The sequence below is a fragment of the Oreochromis niloticus genome, linkage group LG22, assembly GCF_001858045.2.
Source record: "Oreochromis niloticus isolate F11D_XX linkage group LG22, O_niloticus_UMD_NMBU, whole genome shotgun sequence".
NCBI classification, from domain to species: Eukaryota; Metazoa; Chordata; class Actinopteri; order Cichliformes; family Cichlidae; genus Oreochromis; species Oreochromis niloticus.
Window position 1 is genome coordinate 19,698,285 of NC_031985.2, and position 17,452 is coordinate 19,715,736.

A 17,452-nucleotide genomic window follows, 5' to 3' on the forward strand; every position below is an offset into this window, starting at 1 on the left:
CACATACTGAACCCAGTACCAAAGTCCAGTAAAACTGGGACACTTGCTGGCAAATGCCATTTTGGCCTAATAATAGATATTCACTAACACCAATGCTGTTATGTAACGAAACGAAACCTTGCCAGAGTTCTTGTTGTCATAGTAAACTGACTACCTGACAGGGCTAAAATAACCGAGTTTAATGATTTTGGTTTTTTGTATCTTTTAAAAAAAATAAAGACTGAGCTCTTTAATCTATCATTATGGATAACCTGCATCCCCTCCACAGTCCATGCAGGTGTTCAATGTGCAACACCCACAGATAGCTCATTAAGAAACTACAGGTGTCAGTGAAATTAGTGCAAGCAAAGTCTTACTCTGAAGTAGCTGACTGCCAAGAGAGAGCAGCAGGTTTGTGCGTTCATTAAGATGGAAGTTCCCCTGAAAATAAAGTAAATTAATGAATCTTGTTTTTCTTAGCGTTGGGCACAAAGTGTTGAATGCAGCTGAGATACATTAGTATGTAAAAATCTCTAAAAACATGGGCTACGACAATTTAAACACTTATGAATAGTTTTTTTCTGCATTACACATTATGAAGGATTTTCTTTCTACCAATCAGGAGGCTTCCTGGGCAAAATTACTGTCATATTTCAGTCTTGTTCCCTACAAACAACATAGCAGACACGGAGAAGTTTGTACGTGCAAACCATAGACTGTATACAAAAGATGGACACAGTCTCTGTGAAGTGAAGCCAGCAGGGGGAGACTCAGCTGGTTATATAGAAGTCAATGGGAATAGAACCTTTTGTCTCTCTTGATCTTCGACTACAGTAAATATTTTTCCAGTGAGCGTACTGGCTCAGTTGGCACTTTTACCTATTAATGAATAAACATGATGTTCTTCTGCTACAAACAATGCCTCTATTAGAGTGGAGGATAAAGCAGTGCATGCTTTAGGGCTTGTGAATGACAAGTTGCTACCAAATTAGCATGGAGCGTTTCTCCAATTTCTCAGCCAGATCCACCACTCACTCCTCGTGTTCATAACACCAGGGTAGTGATGGCAAAAATGCTCAGCCTCAGCATCACGACAGGTCACTAACAACCAGGAGGCAACACTGAGCTTTTATATACAGTCTGTGGTGGCACAATAAGTGGGTACTGGGGATACTGACAGCATGTTGCTAATTTAGAAGGTGGTGTGCTACATGTAGCGCTTTAGCCTTAGCTTATATTTTGAGTGGTCCTTAACCGCTGCAAATACTGGCGGTTAGGGACCACAACCGCCTGTGAATACCTGAAATACGCAAATACTTGAGACCCCCCTCAAAAACACTTAAAAACACCAAACATACCTTAAACTACCATCTTAATGAAAATAATTGGCGAATATTTTAGATATGCTCTACGAAAAAATCCACAAATAGGAACATTTTCTGCGAATTTTCACTAAGTCAAACCAGAGGATGAGGGCGACACGTTTTTGGGGGGAGGGGTTTACAGTCATTTACTTTGTTTGGTGTAAAATCACCTGAACAGCTTCAATATTTTGAGAATAATTTCTAACAATAAACTGAAAAAGCAAAAATACACACATATACAGCACCAGGTTTTTGTGCAAAACTGTTTTACATCAATGTGTGCTGATGTCACACCTTGGCTGAACCCTTTACAGGTCAGGCATCCTGTAAAGCATGACCTTAAAAACGAGTTCAGTGAGACAGGCTGAACCAGGACACCTGCCTGCTGTGTGCAGGTCTGCTGAGTTTCACTTCTGTATGAACAGCTGGTGCAGACCCTCCTGTCTATGCTGTAGATATGCAGGCTGTGAGGTGGGCTAGCATCACCATACCAGCTGTCACTAACACTAGGTGAATACTTCACAAGGAGATCAATGAAATACTGTGCATTCACACAGATCCCTAAGTTCCACAACATGACATTTTCCATCTGTCCACACTTGAGAATAACACTTACCCAAAATTATAGGACTTCCTTAAGAAGAAATCTTAGTTACATCTGTGGATGCAGACTGTATCCGGTGGGCTTTCCAGGGCACTTGGGAGTGGGGGAGTGGGAGGCTGAGGTTGCAGGTTTACTTTCTTTTTGGGATGAAGGTAGAATCAGTTTGTGCAGACCTGAGAGACGGTTTCCAAATGAAAGCCCGATGCTGTCCTCTTTGAGAGAGAGTTGTGTTTTAATCATGAGGCCAACTGGCAGAGCTCCTCTTGTCCCTCACCTGTGCTGCAATGTGTCCATACGTGCTTCTGTCCAGAGCGAAGGCTTGGGGGGGAAACGTGAAGCCGACTGTCATAGGGATCCCTTCAACTTCAGCTCAGTCCACCACTGAAGCCAAATCCTGCCCCTCAGCAGCGGCTCCGGTGTGCGGCTCGGCAGCTCTCATCTGCTTCTCCTCCCTCTCTTCTCCCTCTGCTGCTCCCTGTCCTCCAACTCTATTACAATCCAGAAACTGTGATGTGATAAGAATGCGGCTTCCTCGGTAATAAAGACAATCTCTCCTGGGGACCGTTTTTGTCATCTTAATTGTTTGTCCCGGGCGCATGTGACTCCAAACAGCCCCTGCGTCGCGGTTTTTTTTTATTTTTATTTATTTATTTATTTTTCAAATCTGTGGATAACATGAACTCCTGTTAACGCAATTGTGTCTGCCGATCAACACAGCCAATTATTTCATCATTTTTCGCTTGTATTTACGTTAAAAACGGCGGATTGATTACGGTTAAAGCCACGGAGGTCTGCGCATCACTTACATTTAAAAGAATGATTATTAAGGTTGATGTCTGTGGGGCTATGCCAACTCTAAGCAGCAGCAACAACCACGGCGCTGCACATTGCGCGCACTAAAAGCAAAAAAACGCACAGAAGCATTAAAATAAATATCCTGTATTTACAGGCGAGATCACTGAAATGTGTAGCAGCACTGGAACAAAATCTGATTCATGCACATTGTTTCTGGCGTGCTCCATGTTTCTAGCTAATCTTGGAAAGCGTCTGTAGTTAACCCTGCGTGGCTCAGCGACGTCCCCATAATCCAGAAATTGATTACGAGGAGGAGGAGGAAAAAATGAGGGGGAATCCGGTACCAAATTGACGCGGTGTCCTTTGCGCTCCTGCAGTCCGTCAGCCCCTAATTGTAATTTAACGCCAGTGCGCGTAAAAAGGTGCTCGGTAAACGGAGGAGTCTCTCCCCCGAGGGCGGAGATAGAGCGTAAGATAGGCATACAGCGAAACCACCGCCTCCAGAGGCAGCAGAGTCCGCCCTGCGCTGCACCATCTCTGGAGTTTGCAATCGCCACAAAACGCAACGAAACGATGACGGTCGGCCGCCCACTGTTCCGCCTGTTACCGACGAAAACGGTGTCGACGAGTTGGAAAGTTCAGCGGAGTTACTTCTTGAATATGTAGAGTGAGTGTTTGCAGTGGGGCTCACACGAGAGTAGGGATGCTGCACTTCAAGTTTTTGCATCTGAAAACATTTCAATGAACTTATTTATTTATTTTTGCTTTAATAACTGCTGTGACGAGTCCTGTAAAAAACATTTTACTGAATCGGTGCAGCTCAGAAGGCAAAAAGACTGAGAGGGCCCTCAGGGACCCTCGGGTGCACTGTGGAAATTGGTTTGTGGTAACTTAATTTCACCTGTGGCATCTGGCATAAGCACTGCAACAACTGAGTAGATGCTTTGGTGCATTAGTGTCCAATCTTTACAGAAACCCTCCCAAAAAGATTCAATTGAACAGCAATTAAACACAACACATTCCCAAATTAACCTGTAGCCCAGTGTTAATCTGGCCACTGATGATTCACATGGCATGCAGATGTCTGCTAGAAGCAGCAACATATTAAAAGGAGAGGTTTGGGTTTTAAGAAGTATTTAAAAATGCTCACATGCCTGTTTTTCACAAGCAAGAGTTATTGCAGGTACTAATCATCTCTTCCATCCATGGTGGCCATGAAGTAATCAATTCCTCCTGCACATCCAGAATGAGCTGGGATTCAGAAGGCAAACATGCTTTCATTTAAGACGGCTGTGCTGCTGAGGATAATGCTGTTTAAGGTACCGCTGGGACAATGCAATACAATCTGAAGTACAATCTTTCACTCCAGTCAGGAACAGACACCAAAGTAGATCCAGTGGTTACAGGAAAGTCAGTAGAACCAAGACAACACATGTGTGAATGAGAGGGGGACAGGTGTAAAAGGGAAGATGCAAGGAGTAAAGGTAGTAATGCAGATGAGTTTAAATACCTGGGGTCAACCATGCAAAGCAACAAACAGTACACTAGAGAGGTGAGGAAGAGAGCGCTGGCAGGGTGGAGTGGGTGGAGACGAGTGTCAGGAGGGATTTGTGACAGAAGGACAGCAGCAAGAGTGAAAGGGAAGGTTTACAACATGGTAGTGAGACCTGCTATGGTATATGGTTTGGAGACAGTGGCACTAACAAAAACACAGGAGGCTGAGCTGAAGGTGGCAGATCTGAAGATGATAAGAGTTTCTTTGGGGGTGACCAGGATGGACAAGATTAGAAATAAGTACATCAGAGGGACAGCTCAGGGACAAAGTTAGAGAGGCGAGGCTGAGATGGTTTAATCATGCACAGAGGAGGGATGGTGGATATATTAGTCAAAGGATGCTGAATCTGGAGCTGCCAGGCAGGAGGAAAAGAGGAAGACCTCAAAGGATGTTCATGGATGTCGTGAAGGAGGACATGCACAGTTAAGATGTTAAGATATCAGGCTAAAATCTAAAATGTAGAGAATCCTGATTACAGCATTATTTTCCCAAAATTGGAAAGCTTCACGAAGAGTCTCAACAAATTATGCAATAGCCTCCACAGGCTGAGTAGCACTCCACAGGACAGGTAAGCTGAGCAGCTCATTGCCTGTTTATGCCAAATTTGAGGATTCAGTTAGCCAAATAAAGGTGGTATTTTCCAGTGTTTGATTTTTTTTAGTAGCTCAGTGTCCAGACAATGGTTCATCACTGAAATGCAGAGGAGTTTTAGCAACTCAATTCAGCCTTTTTCTTCTTCTTCATGTACAGAGAGTGTAATTTTGGACTGTTTAACTGCTAATCTCTGGACAGCAGAAAGATGGGGACTGGATGGGGTTTGTTGACTTTGTCCCCAGCTTCTTAAATTTGTATTGACTTGTTTCACATCCAGCAACTTACAATATATACTCATTAGTTACATCTGCTCGTCAAAGCAAATATCTAATCAGCCAATGACATGGCAGCAATTCAAATCAATTAGGCACACAGACATAGTCAAGACGGCCTGTTGAAGTTCAAACTGAGCATCAGAATAGGTTGTTGGTGCCAGACAGGGAGGTCTGAGTATTTCAGCAAGGAATCCGGTGAGCGGCATTCCTCGAGGTGAAAATACCTTGTTGAACCCAGAGGTCATAGGAGAATGGCCAGACAGCTTCAAACTGACAGTAAGGCAACAGTTACTATCAAGTTAAACAGAAGAGTGTCTCTAAAGAGAGCTACAGCAGCAGAAGACCCCGGCTCGCACCAGGAGCCACTTATGCCAGTTAGGAAAATGAAACTGAGGCTACAGTTCACACAAACTCTTCAAAACTGGACAATCAAAGATTAGAAAACCACTTCATGGTTTGATGAGTCTTGATTTGTGTTGCAACATTAAGATGGTAGAATCAGAATTTATGAGCATAGTGGATATGTTCTGCAGGATAACGCAACATGTCTCAAAACTCAGATTATCCCAAACTGGTTTCTTGATCACGACAATGAGTTCAGTGTACTCAGATGGCCTCCACAGTCAGTAGTGCAGCCTTCAGATGGAACAGAAAATTCACATCCTGAACATGCAGCTGACAACTCTGCAGCAACTTTGTGATGCTATCACATCAATATGGAGAACAGTCTCTGGGGAATGTTTCCAGGACCTTGTTGAATCTGTGCCATGGAAAGTACTAGCAAGATGTAACCAATAAAGTGGCCAGTATATGTTTAAGACAGATATTTTTTAAAAAAAGTGAAGCTGCCCTGTAAAGACCACCATGATATTTTCTTTGCCTTCACAGTAACCAGTAGTCCAAACAACGTCTGCGTGTGACTCATTTGGATTTTAATAGCCTGTAATGTGGTGTTATTCTGATCACTGGGAAAGAAAAAAAAAAGCCAATCCATCAAACCTCTCCATATAGGTCCAGACGTGTGGAGGCAACAATTGTTAGGATTTTTTATTTTGAATCTGCGATGTAAACATGTTACATAAATATGTATTGCTAATTGTTAAATCCTGAATGTGTCATAGATCATTTCGTGGGCATATATAAATACTGTGTTACATAAATCCTGAAAAAGAATTTTAACCCAGTTAGGTTTTTTTCCCCCTCTCTACACCACAAGAACGAGGCTGGTGGTAAACTGGGAATACAAAACAACAATAACTATTTTTCCTAATCATAGTTAACGTTTAAATGAATCAGCAAAAGTTTGATCGGCTCCAATTACAACAACAAAGGAAATAAAACCTTTGCGTTAACATAGACTCGCACAGCAGGACTATGTGAAATATCTCTACATTTTTATTGGGATTTAAAGTGTAATGCATCTGTAGCAAACACAAGAAAAGACAAGTACAAGAAGCAGGATCGGAGGAAACAAAAATCAGTGACGCTGCTGAACGTCTATCTCGGGACACCGGACGGCACACACCGTCTTCCAAATTACACTAAAACAACAACCCAAAAAAAAAAAGCCCTTCTAAGTGGAAGTGACACATCCTTACTCTTTCACTCTCAACCCTTCCTCCATCACTCACATGCACAAACACATCTCCATGGAAACTGTTAAAAGAATAGGTGGTGTGCAAAAAGACTGACAAAGCATAACATATACTAGAACTGGGGCGGTCAGCATGAAAAACATTTATAGGTGGGGGGAAAAAAAAGGGAAACTCGAAAGGATTTGTATGATCTAAGCAGAGAAAGGTTTAGTAAATGGAAAGGAAACACAAAATTAGGCCAGCTGTAATGTATAATAATTACATAATTTAAGTAGCTTCTCCATTTCAGACTGTGTGTTTGATTTAGATGGTGGGAAAAAAAAGGCATAAAGCATCGATACACGACAAACAGCAGAAGCCTTCTGAGTAAACATGAACAAATGAAAGTTACTTGGATGTTGCGGATAGCAGAACAGAGACGGTGGGCATCAGAAGAGGGGAGAGGACAAGGGAAGCAGTACAGCACAGAGTACAGCACAGTACACCACCTACACTCGTCTCCATGGCAACTACCACACTAGAACGAGTGATAATGCAGTTCCCTCTCTTCCTATTCTGAAAACTGTTCAATTGGTACCATATGCCCTGTGCAGTATGTGGGAGACAAAGCTTTCGCTCTTGCACTGTTGCAGATGATACGAGGAACATTTAGTAGCGTTAAACTGTAAAATAAAATATAAAACAACACCACTAAAGGCTAAAAATCTTAACTGCATACATTACAACGGCCTATCCACCAGAGACGCTGGCTTAGCCCGACACTGAATTCATCATCATGGTTGCTTTAAGGGATAACTTGTTATTCTTGAATAAATGTGTTAGGTTGTTTTTTTTTTTCCTTTCTTCACCAATGTAAGTGGCAGTGTGTGGGCAGACGCCACTTTCAAAGAGCAAGCATTGAGGTTGATAGAATTGGAAAAAGCACAATAAAAAAAAAATTTTTTCCTTTCTCCCCGACTGTGTTGGTTCCTGCTGTTGGCGTTAATGTGAAGTGACATTTTTCGTGCAACATCATCGTTGAAGTTTGCATCCTCAGAAAGTGCTGAATGCAGTTCGGCTTGGGGTGTTACTGCGAAACACTGTGGCAACAATGCGAACATGACAATGCACAAAGCGTGCGCACACATGGTGTGCTTGGTTATGATTTGGGTTTAAGCAGAAAATAACTAGGGAAATTACTTCATACAGCGAATCCTCGCTCTGCCTAGCTGAATATCCCTCTTCTGGACTCATTTTGTTTTCTCAAAACTGGCTGGTTAACTCCCAAAGCAGCACAGTACAGCTAAAAAACATGAATCAATTTGTTGTGTTTCCTCACATCAGTCTGGAGGGATCTTTTTTTTTTTTTTTGGTTTACTCTCATGATTAATACAAGGTACAGTAAGTCTGTCAGCTCAGCATATGACAAACACAGGGCGAGTAAGGCTGGCTGTCGGATGGCCTGCTGGGAAAACTTACAGATGGCTGATCTGCTTCTGCTTCCTCACTTTGCATGCGGCATTGTTTGCATCTCAACAGAGAGCATCTGAACAATGGAGGAGCTTTTATCTTTTTTGACTCGTTTCTACGGTGACTTGACTCTCCTCGCTCCTCTCTTTGTAAATGTGACATTTCGGTCTTAATGGCAACTTTAAATCAGCATTCATGTCTATGTAAATGACATTTAAGCAATGAATTATTCACTTCAGCAGATCACTGCCTTAATAAATGCACCTTCTATCAATGCAAGCATCAGGTGACAGTAATTTTAAAAAGGTCTCAATTTACACAGGTGTTCCTGATCAGTTAACACATCCAATGGGGGGAAAAAATATTTCGAAAGGTGACATCCTTGGTTTCAACTCTAATACATATTTATGTGTATGCACAATGTACTTTTATAGGTACTCGTTTTCTTCTTGTTCACTTTATTAAAAAATTATTTCATTTTTTCTTCAATGGGTCTCAATGGGCTGCTGTAAGCAGCTTCTTTTGGAGGCTGCACTGTGTCAAAACAAAGGTGAAACTACTCACCAGCCACTTCATTAGGTAGGTCTATTCAACTGCTCGTTTACAAGTATAATCAGCCAATCAGTGCATTTAGACATGTAGACAGACATGTCTAGGATTTCTAGAGAATGGTCCAAAAAGGACAAAATATCCACGTGTTGATGCCAGAGGTCAAAGCAGAATGGTCACACTGTTTCGAATCGATAGGAAGGCAGCAGTAACTCACAACCACTCGTTACATCCAAGGAATGCAGTAGAGCATCTCTGAATGCACGCTGGCAGCAGAGGACCACACTAGCTGCTATTTCTTTCAGGTAAGAACAGGAAACTAAGGCTAGAATTCACACAGCTCACCAAATTCTAACAAGTCACCAGATCTGGGTCCAACAGAGAACATCATAGATGTGCAGCCAACAAATCTGCAGTAACTGTGATGTTGTCATGTCAACATGGACCAAAATCTCTGAGGAATGTTTCCAGCATCTTGTTGAATCTGTGCCACAAAGAATTAAAGCAAAGGGGGGGCAGGATGGCGGTGGGGGTCAAACCAGCACTGGCAAGGTGTACCAAATAAAGTGTTGTAAGAGTGTGTAATAGTAGAACACAGCATTTAATACTTATAGTGGTAGAATTTAGCTCTGTCACGTTATCTAGATAACCAAGGTTCTGCTTTTAGATTATTAAAACTTTGAAACATTTTTATAATGAATTTCATCAGGCGATTAAAGATTTACACATCAGTAGCTCATAGGTTACTCTAATGTAGGGGTCCCCAACTCCAGGCCTCGAGGGCCAGTGTCCTGCAGGTTTTAGATATCACCCTGGGTCAACACACCTGAATCAAATGATTAGTTCATTACCAGGCTTCTGGAGAACTTCAAGACATGTTGAGGAGGTCATTTAGCCATTTAAATCAGCTGTGTTGGATCAACGACACATCTAAAACCTGCAGGACACTGGCCCTCGAGGCCTGGAGTTCGACGCCTGTGCTCTAATGTGTCAAGTACAGAAAAAAATTAATGAGTTTTGTTATCAGTGGTTTTCAAACTAATCTCACCTTACAAACAAATGACCCACAGCTCGAGACTGGGAGCAGACAAACCCAGTCTAAGGGGTAGGACGCTAGTGTATTCCTAGTGTCAGCTTCAAGCCCAGATAAATGGGTGTGGAGCTTTGTGAAGGGCATCTGGTGTAAAATCTATGCCAAATCAAATATGCAGTAATATCCGCTGTGGCAACCCCTCTGGAAATAAGAGAGGAGCAGCAATTGTTGTGAAAATGGAAAAGACTCATTAGGTGATCTGGATGGATGACAAACGTCTTTGCCGTGCCCGAGTCGAGATGAGCTGAAAACAAAGAAGCCTGGTTACTTATGCACCAGAACACAGACTGTTCAGAGAGATGCTGTGCTCAACATCAGGGCGTTTATTGGAAACACAGGTAAGAATCTGCTTGAAACAAACAAGCTTTCCTGCAAAGGTAAAGCGTCTGCCTGAACTGACACGAACACAAGAAACACTGCAGGATTTGTACCTGAAACTCCAAACGAGATCAGAGAGGGCTTCACCAGTCATCCTCATCGATTCTGCTCCCAGGTGAGGGCTGAATGTAAATCTCCTGTGATACCGCTAAAAAAACAAAATTGCTGTTTCTAATAAAATAAATGTGAAACCTTTGATTATCTGAGGCCTTGAAACTTCAATTAATTGTATTTGGGGGGTTTATGAGTGCTGGGACTACGGGACATTGTGCAGGGGAGTAGTTCGGTGTACAACGGGTCAAAGGTTTCACACTAGTCAAGCACTCAGCTGTGTTAAGGGCTTACTCTGTCTCTCTGTGATTGCACACAGAGAATAAATATAGAAAACCTAATTTAAGGTCCCAAAGGGATCAGCAAAGCAGTATTGTTTGAGACTGAAGCTCAAGCAATTTTCTGCCATTAACAATTCAGAGAGGAGAAAAAAAAACATTTTATAACAGCCTCACGATGAACTCGAATATACTCTGAATGCTCGATGAGACAGCCCTGTCTGCACAGAGGCAGATAGAGGAAATAAAATAAAATTTAAACTATCAGACTACACATTAAGAAAAACCAGGAGATAAATGTGGAAGAAACTGCCTCGCTCTCACCCATAAAAGAGAATATCTTATGCTTGCTTCTGTGTTAAAAATTAAAATGTATAACAGGAGGGAGGATTTAAAGCTTTGATCAATTAAAAGTGTCTCAGTGATTTGTCAGACGCAGACAATTAATTAAACTCCGGGGCCCAGATTTTCCAAAACAGTCTGATGTTTTTTTTGGTTACGGTGCTGGACTGAAAATTAAAAACCAAAACATGACATTTAGTTCTTTGCCTTCTATCACTCAAAAATAAAAAAAACAAAACAAACAAATACTACACTGTAAATTAAGAAGGGCATGACAGATTAAATGGATTTTAGCCTGGTGAAAATGAAGATGATTTTATGATGATGATGGGCTTTTTTCCCCAGTTTTTTCAGTAGTTCCCGCTGTGCAGGCGTCCCATTTTTCATTATAAAGCAGAACTCTCTTAACTCTCAATTATTACAAGTTCCCAAAATTTATTTTTTGATGAGAATATTTGCAGACACAAAAAGAAAAATAAGTATAAAACATGAATCTAAAACAAACAAACAAAATAAAAAGAACAATCACAGCTGCCACTGTGCAGAAGCACGCCTTTTTCAGCTGATTTTCACACAGACTTCACAAATAAGACTTCTTACATTTTAAGGCCATGCGGCAGCTGTTTTGGTTCTACTACTGTTTGTTTTTTTTCCTTTTTAGTAGCTCAGTGACAGCTCAAACCCAAAATGTCAGTTTTTTCCACCAGACTCCTCGTGAGCTGTAAGGACAGAAATAAAAACAGTGTTTTCGATCATTTCACTGAGAATTTCAAACCGAAACCAACTCCTTTACCATCTTTTTGAAACTAATCTATGTAGCAGCCGCACTCTGTTTCATAACCATTTTCTGCCGGGCGCCCTTCGCTGCTGAGGAGTCAAGTACCGTCGACCCTCCTGAAGTGTTCGGAAATCCATGAGCGGCCACGTATTTGCGGTATGCTTCCCGGATGATGCGGAAAGCTCGTGTGTTAGCGTACGGTATATCTGTGACTGGGTCTCGGTACAGCGCGGCCTTGTGGGTAACAGGACAAACCTCCTGGACGGGCACCTGAGGACTCGTCTGGGAGCTTGGCGGGAAGGCGACCTCAAACGCTTCGTCGTCACTGAATGTTATATAAGTGCGGGAGCATAGGCCTCCGGCAGGCTGCTGGGAAGGTGTGGTGGGATTCTGTGGTGCAGTCTGGGGAACATCCTGGTCCAACCTTTAGGAAAGTGGGAATATGACAAAACCAAGAATATAAGTTTTTAAACACAAATATCATACAGTTGTGTTCATAAGCCTACATAACCTGGCAGAATTTGTGATTTTGGGCCATTTTTCAGAGAATATGAATTATAATACAAAAACTTTATTTTAACTCATAATTAGTGGTTAGGTGAAGCCATTTATTACAAACTGTTGTGTTTGCCCTTTTTATATAAAAATAATGACAGAAAATACCCAACTGACCCTGTTCAGTCAATGTTTAAGCAGCAGATTACTCCAAAACAAAATCAAAAGGAAAACTGGGTAGCATTGAGTTTATACATACCCCTCAACATCAACATTTTCTTCTTTAAGGACTGAGTTTGAGACGAGGGGCATAAGGACTGAATGGTAACGGATGGTTGGTCCTTCAAAACGCCGCTTCTTGTGGACTTGTTTCTTCTTGTCTGCCTCCAGACGTTCGTAGTTTTCTGCAGAGAAAAAGTAAAAATCAGCAACACCGATGTGTTTTGTTATACCGCACAAACAGCTTTAGGTAAATTATTGGTGGAACCATACTGTTTTACATTACAATCACGGCCACGGCCTAATTAATAGATAATTATAATGTTCAGCTTACATAACTGGAGACGTGATACTCAGCACTCGCACATCCTTAAGTGTTTAACAGGATGCTTTCTGTCTGGTATCATTTCTGTTTTCTATGTTTCTGCTAAGACACACTAATCTCGACATTGGTTCTCTCTTTGCATAACAGGAAAGATAACCAAGAGTCCTGAATTACCCAAAGTTTGTGCAGATCTTTAAAGAGTAACTCTCCAACATGTTCTCACCAAGTGATCGAATGTTGATCTCGGCTGTTATTTTCGCCTCAGCCAGCAGCTCTTCCTGGGTGAGGGGTCGGTCACGATGAGCGCCTCGTCGCCTTCGCGGGGCGTCCTGGCGTTCTTGTAAGCGCAGATTCGTCTTTCGTGTATGTTCACTGGTGGACTGTCGGACAGACTTCCGAGCTGAACAAGAATTAAGAAATGCAGCGTTAAAAAAAAAGAAACAAAAAAAACCCAGCTGAATAAAACTTTTTTAAACATGTTTGTAACTTTCCCACAATATTATGATGCATTCACTGAATGCACACGACTGGGAGGTTTATGCATCCTTTTCAAATAAAAGGAAAACACTATGGAAGCATTAGTAGGAGGTTTAGAGAAATCTTACTCTCTGCAAAATCTTGGAATTCTGGTGGAATCCTCCTTTTCGGCTCCACTTTAGTTTTCTCCGTCTTCTTCTGCTCTTCGGTTCTTTTAGGTTTGGGCTTTGGCACCTTTATTGGCTCCTTGGATTAAACAAAGACAGAGAGCATTTTCAATGCACATCTGTTTCACTGACAGGAAATTTAGAAAATATTAATTTTAAAAACAACGAAAACTGTTATGTTAACGGATTTTTTTTAAATCAGTTTGTTTTTAACATATGTTCATACATGTCATTTGACAACCAGTGGCTCCTGTGGAGCTGCAGAGCAGTTTTAACCTTCAGCTGACCAACTGAGGTCATTTATGTCTCAGTATGATATTTTTAAATCAAAAATCTTTCCTACAATGATTTTGTCCTTCAGCTCTTCATAGATTTTTTTAAAAGATTTGGCCCATCTGTGAGCCAAGGATAATGTATTGTTTATTTTTTAACTAGTATTTAGATACCACCTTTCTAATCTCACTGAGTACTCTGATTCACTGCTGCAGAAGCCTTGAGGCAGATACTTAATGCCAATATGATGTGGAAAACAGCTAAACTGACAGAGATAAGAGGCTTAACTCCTTTTACCATAAAAATATAAAACATAATTAATTATATGTTAGAATATCTGGCACAGATAAAGGAAACAGCATAGGTGTAACAGGCACAAACAGAAACAGAGCCATTTAAAAGAGTATTTCTGTGTAAAATATAATGGCGTCATTAGTGGTCTGACTTGGCCATTAGCTGCTAAAAAGCTTGTTCACCTGAGGGGATGAGGAGCACATGTGTGCAACTGTATGCATGTGGGGCTGAAGGACAACACAGGGATTAAAAGAAAGGTGCTAAATAGTACTTTTCCTTTTTCTTTTTTTAAGGGAAAACCAAATAGTTTCCATCTTTGTGTTTCAAATCCGCAGCAAAGTGATACATGATGACACATGGTATTAGGGCAATTGAATTCAGCTTAACTCAAAGTTTGATTGGTCCTGCAGTACCTTGTAAGCTTTGGTGACAACCCGGCTTTTCCTCCGAGGTGCGTCCTCCTCCTGGTCACTGTCCGGCTCGTCACCTTCATCGATGTCGAAGTCACTGTCAACTTCGTCCTCTGTATCTGAATGTTCTCCGTGATACTCATCATCTCCCGATTCCTGAAAGACAAAAAAAAGGAGCAATAAATAAAATCAGGAAAAGAACAACAGAACAAACCATCTGCAAGTAATCTGAGACATAACAGCAAACACCAAATTTCCCCTGCATTTTTTCTAAGTGTAGTTTTCAGGCCTATTGATTAAAATCTCACACATTTCTATCTGGCAAGTGTGTAGCAATGTATTCAAAGTCACATCCCATTAAGAGATTTAATAATAAACAGGTTATTTATTTTTATTAAAGATGTTTTCCCTCATTGTCAAAGCTACATCACAAAACTCAAGCAAAACTCAAACTCAAGCCTTAAGCCCAAACCAGGTGCAAAGATAAATAAAATAACACAAATGCATTATGCGCACTAACAATGTGAATTTTCAAATTTATTAAAACAAATGTGGGTCATTTTGAAACCCAACATCCAATGACAGGAAAGATTTAGAAAGCAGCACAAGACAAAAATATCCCTGAAAACTGCACAGATAAAGGATGCGTGTGCACACACAGGCACGTTCACAGTGCTTTATCAAAGTCCCAGCAGAGATGACTGAGGCATCTCAGGATCTGTTTGTGATTTTTTTATGAAGCCACTCTTGTCAGAACTGCCAGAGCTGCCGGTGCCAAATCCCCCTACACAAGGTGGCCCCTGAACCAGCAGCTGTTTGAAGAAAATTAGCCACACTGTAAATTGAGGAAACAAATTAGCATCTTCAAAAGCAAGCCATAACGTGTGAGATTGCTACAGCATCAAATGTTCTGACAAACAATATCACACAACTTTCTTCTCTCTTCAAGCGTGAAGCGGGAAAAGCTGGCATCATCTAGGCTCTGTTTACAGCTGGTGTTCAAACTATAATTGTAAGGCCAACTCTAAACTAAGCCATGGTCACCATTTCGAATGAACAGTGGCAAGACACACTCATTTTTAGATGTGTCCTTTTAATTCACCTCATTTCTCTTATAGTTCCAAAACTGTACTCTCAGATCTGAGAACCCCAGCCTAATGACGAGCTTTCTCCATTTATCTTTCCATTTTGTGCTGCTAATCCAGGTCCAGGTAATAGGCGCAGCAGTGTTAGTAGAGAAGCCCCAGACCTCCCTCTACCGGGTCTGCTCCAGGGCCACCTCCTGCTAATACACACTCGAAACACCTCCCCTAGGAGGCATCATAATCCAATTCTTGACCCACCCCAACCGGCTCCTTCTGATATGTAAAGTAGACGCTATACTGAAATCACTGAACTCCTCATTCTTTCTCTAAAGCCCAGACACCATTTGGAGGAAACTGATTTCTGACGCTTGCATTTGCAATCTCGTTCTTGCCCACAGCTCGTGGTCATAGCGAGGGTAGGAACACAGATCGACTGGTAAAATCGACAGCTTCGCTTTCACACTCAGCTCAGTTTTCTCTCTTGTCAAAATCCAAAATCTGATGAGATTGTTTTTCAACATCACTACGGAAATGATGGCAGGAATGGTTACTGTTAAAAATCACAATCAAACATGACTCCCCAATTACCAGTGAGAGTTAATTCACTTTTGAACCACAGCCTCAGCCTAGTAGAGAGGAAGTAAGTGCTTTCAGTGATGGACTGCTAAATTTATTTTTTACTGCTAAATTAATTAATTAATTTATTTTATTGGATTTATACAAAATCCAATAAACCCCAACAAATTAATAAAAATAAATAAATAAATACATTTAATTGATCTGCCCTAGCAAGAACCTGATAAAACTAGAATAGCTTTTAAAATTGCTGTTTACATGCACATAACCCTTTAGTCAAGAGTTTCCTGACAAACTCTTTAAAAGTATTGAAGTATAATGCAGCAGCCCTGCCATATATGATACTCTCATTAGGATTTAATATTAAAATAAACGTGTGAAGACGTGCTGGCTTGTCTAAAAGGTCTGGATCGTGTAATGCTGTGAGAGTCTGATTTATATCAGTGAGACCCACTCCCAGTCATGTCAGTCTCAAAATCGTGAGAGATGTCTCCTGTACTAGTGCATGGTCAGTAGCCTGGCAGAAACTAAATTCTTCCGTTATACTAATTTGTAAATAATATAAATGTATAAATATAAAAGTGAGTTGGCTGCTTGCTTCATTGTCAGGCAGCAAATAGACATGAACCAAATTCCCTAAAAACGAGAAGCGGTAATTCAGGTATTGCGCGCAGAACAAACTTTGTTTTTAGGCTCTAGTCATTAACACTGGAGCCGGCTAATGCTAACTCTTTATCGCGCTCTGTGTTTATCAGTTTGGTTACTCACATCGTTGAACCCTCCGTAAGTGGTCTTGTAGAACTCATCCTCTTCTTCAGCATCCAGTAGTTTGGACATACGGTTTCCCGCAGTCTTTCTGGGTTCGCGGCCAACTGCGAGGCTCATGATTGTGCTTTCCAAACTATGCTAATCAATGCTAAGCTACTTAGCTCGTTATGTTACGCTAAAAGATATAGATCGTTTTGCGGGAACCTCTTTGACCTCGTCGTTACTCAGTATATTTGCTTAATTGTATGTAGGTGCCCATATTTGTAGACCCTTTTAAATTCAAGGGATACTTTATAATTTTTCTTATAAGAGGCGATAAACACTGACAAATGAAATGTACAACTGACCGGTAGCTCTCGTTTAGCAAGCAACCATATCCGGGACTGTTGATCTACTTCCGGGCTAGCGGGCGGACTAACAGTTTATTTTAGTTGTCTGGCTTGACATGGAAAAAAATAATCAATTACGCAGTTAATGCGAAGCTTCTATTAGGAAATATTTTATTCAAAAATTGAATAACTGTTTCAGGAAACTGTGAGGTATGTGTGCGTATGCGTTGTCATGGCAACTCTGTAATTTTTGTAAGCACGATAATGACTGCACTACTCAGCAGTCTCTATCTACTGTTAAAGTCATTTATTTATTACGCATTTATTTATTATATTTGTTTATTGTTAGCCTGAA

General features: G+C 41.1%; 2 protein-coding genes across 7 annotated transcripts in view; both read right to left on the reverse strand.

The window, feature by feature from the left end:
* syngap1a (synaptic Ras GTPase activating protein 1a) overlaps positions 1–3,324 on the reverse strand; it is a 56,774-nt gene extending 53,450 nt beyond the window's left edge. Inside the window, exon 1 of one of the 6 annotated variants that reach the window (XM_025902176.1) lies at positions 1,960–3,324. The gene's annotated coding sequence lies outside the window, so the exon portion shown is untranslated. The remainder of the gene's footprint in view (positions 1–1,959) is intronic. The other 5 variants (XM_025902172.1, XM_025902175.1, XM_025902173.1 and 2 more) reach the window with 5 other exon arrangements.
* A 6,835-nt stretch (positions 3,325–10,159) lies between these two features.
* Positions 10,160–17,168, reverse strand: vps72a (vacuolar protein sorting 72 homolog a). Its single transcript, XM_003444108.4, has 6 exons — positions 16,769–17,168; positions 14,343–14,495; positions 13,324–13,441; positions 12,942–13,118; positions 12,434–12,578; positions 10,160–12,103 (listed from the first exon to the last, which is right to left on the reverse strand). The coding sequence occupies exons 1-6, from the start codon at positions 16,883–16,885 to the stop codon at positions 11,713–11,715; spliced, it is 1,101 nt and encodes a 366-aa protein (XP_003444156.1). The 5' UTR covers positions 16,886–17,168; the 3' UTR covers positions 10,160–11,712.
* Between the last annotated feature and the right edge of the window lie 284 nt (positions 17,169–17,452).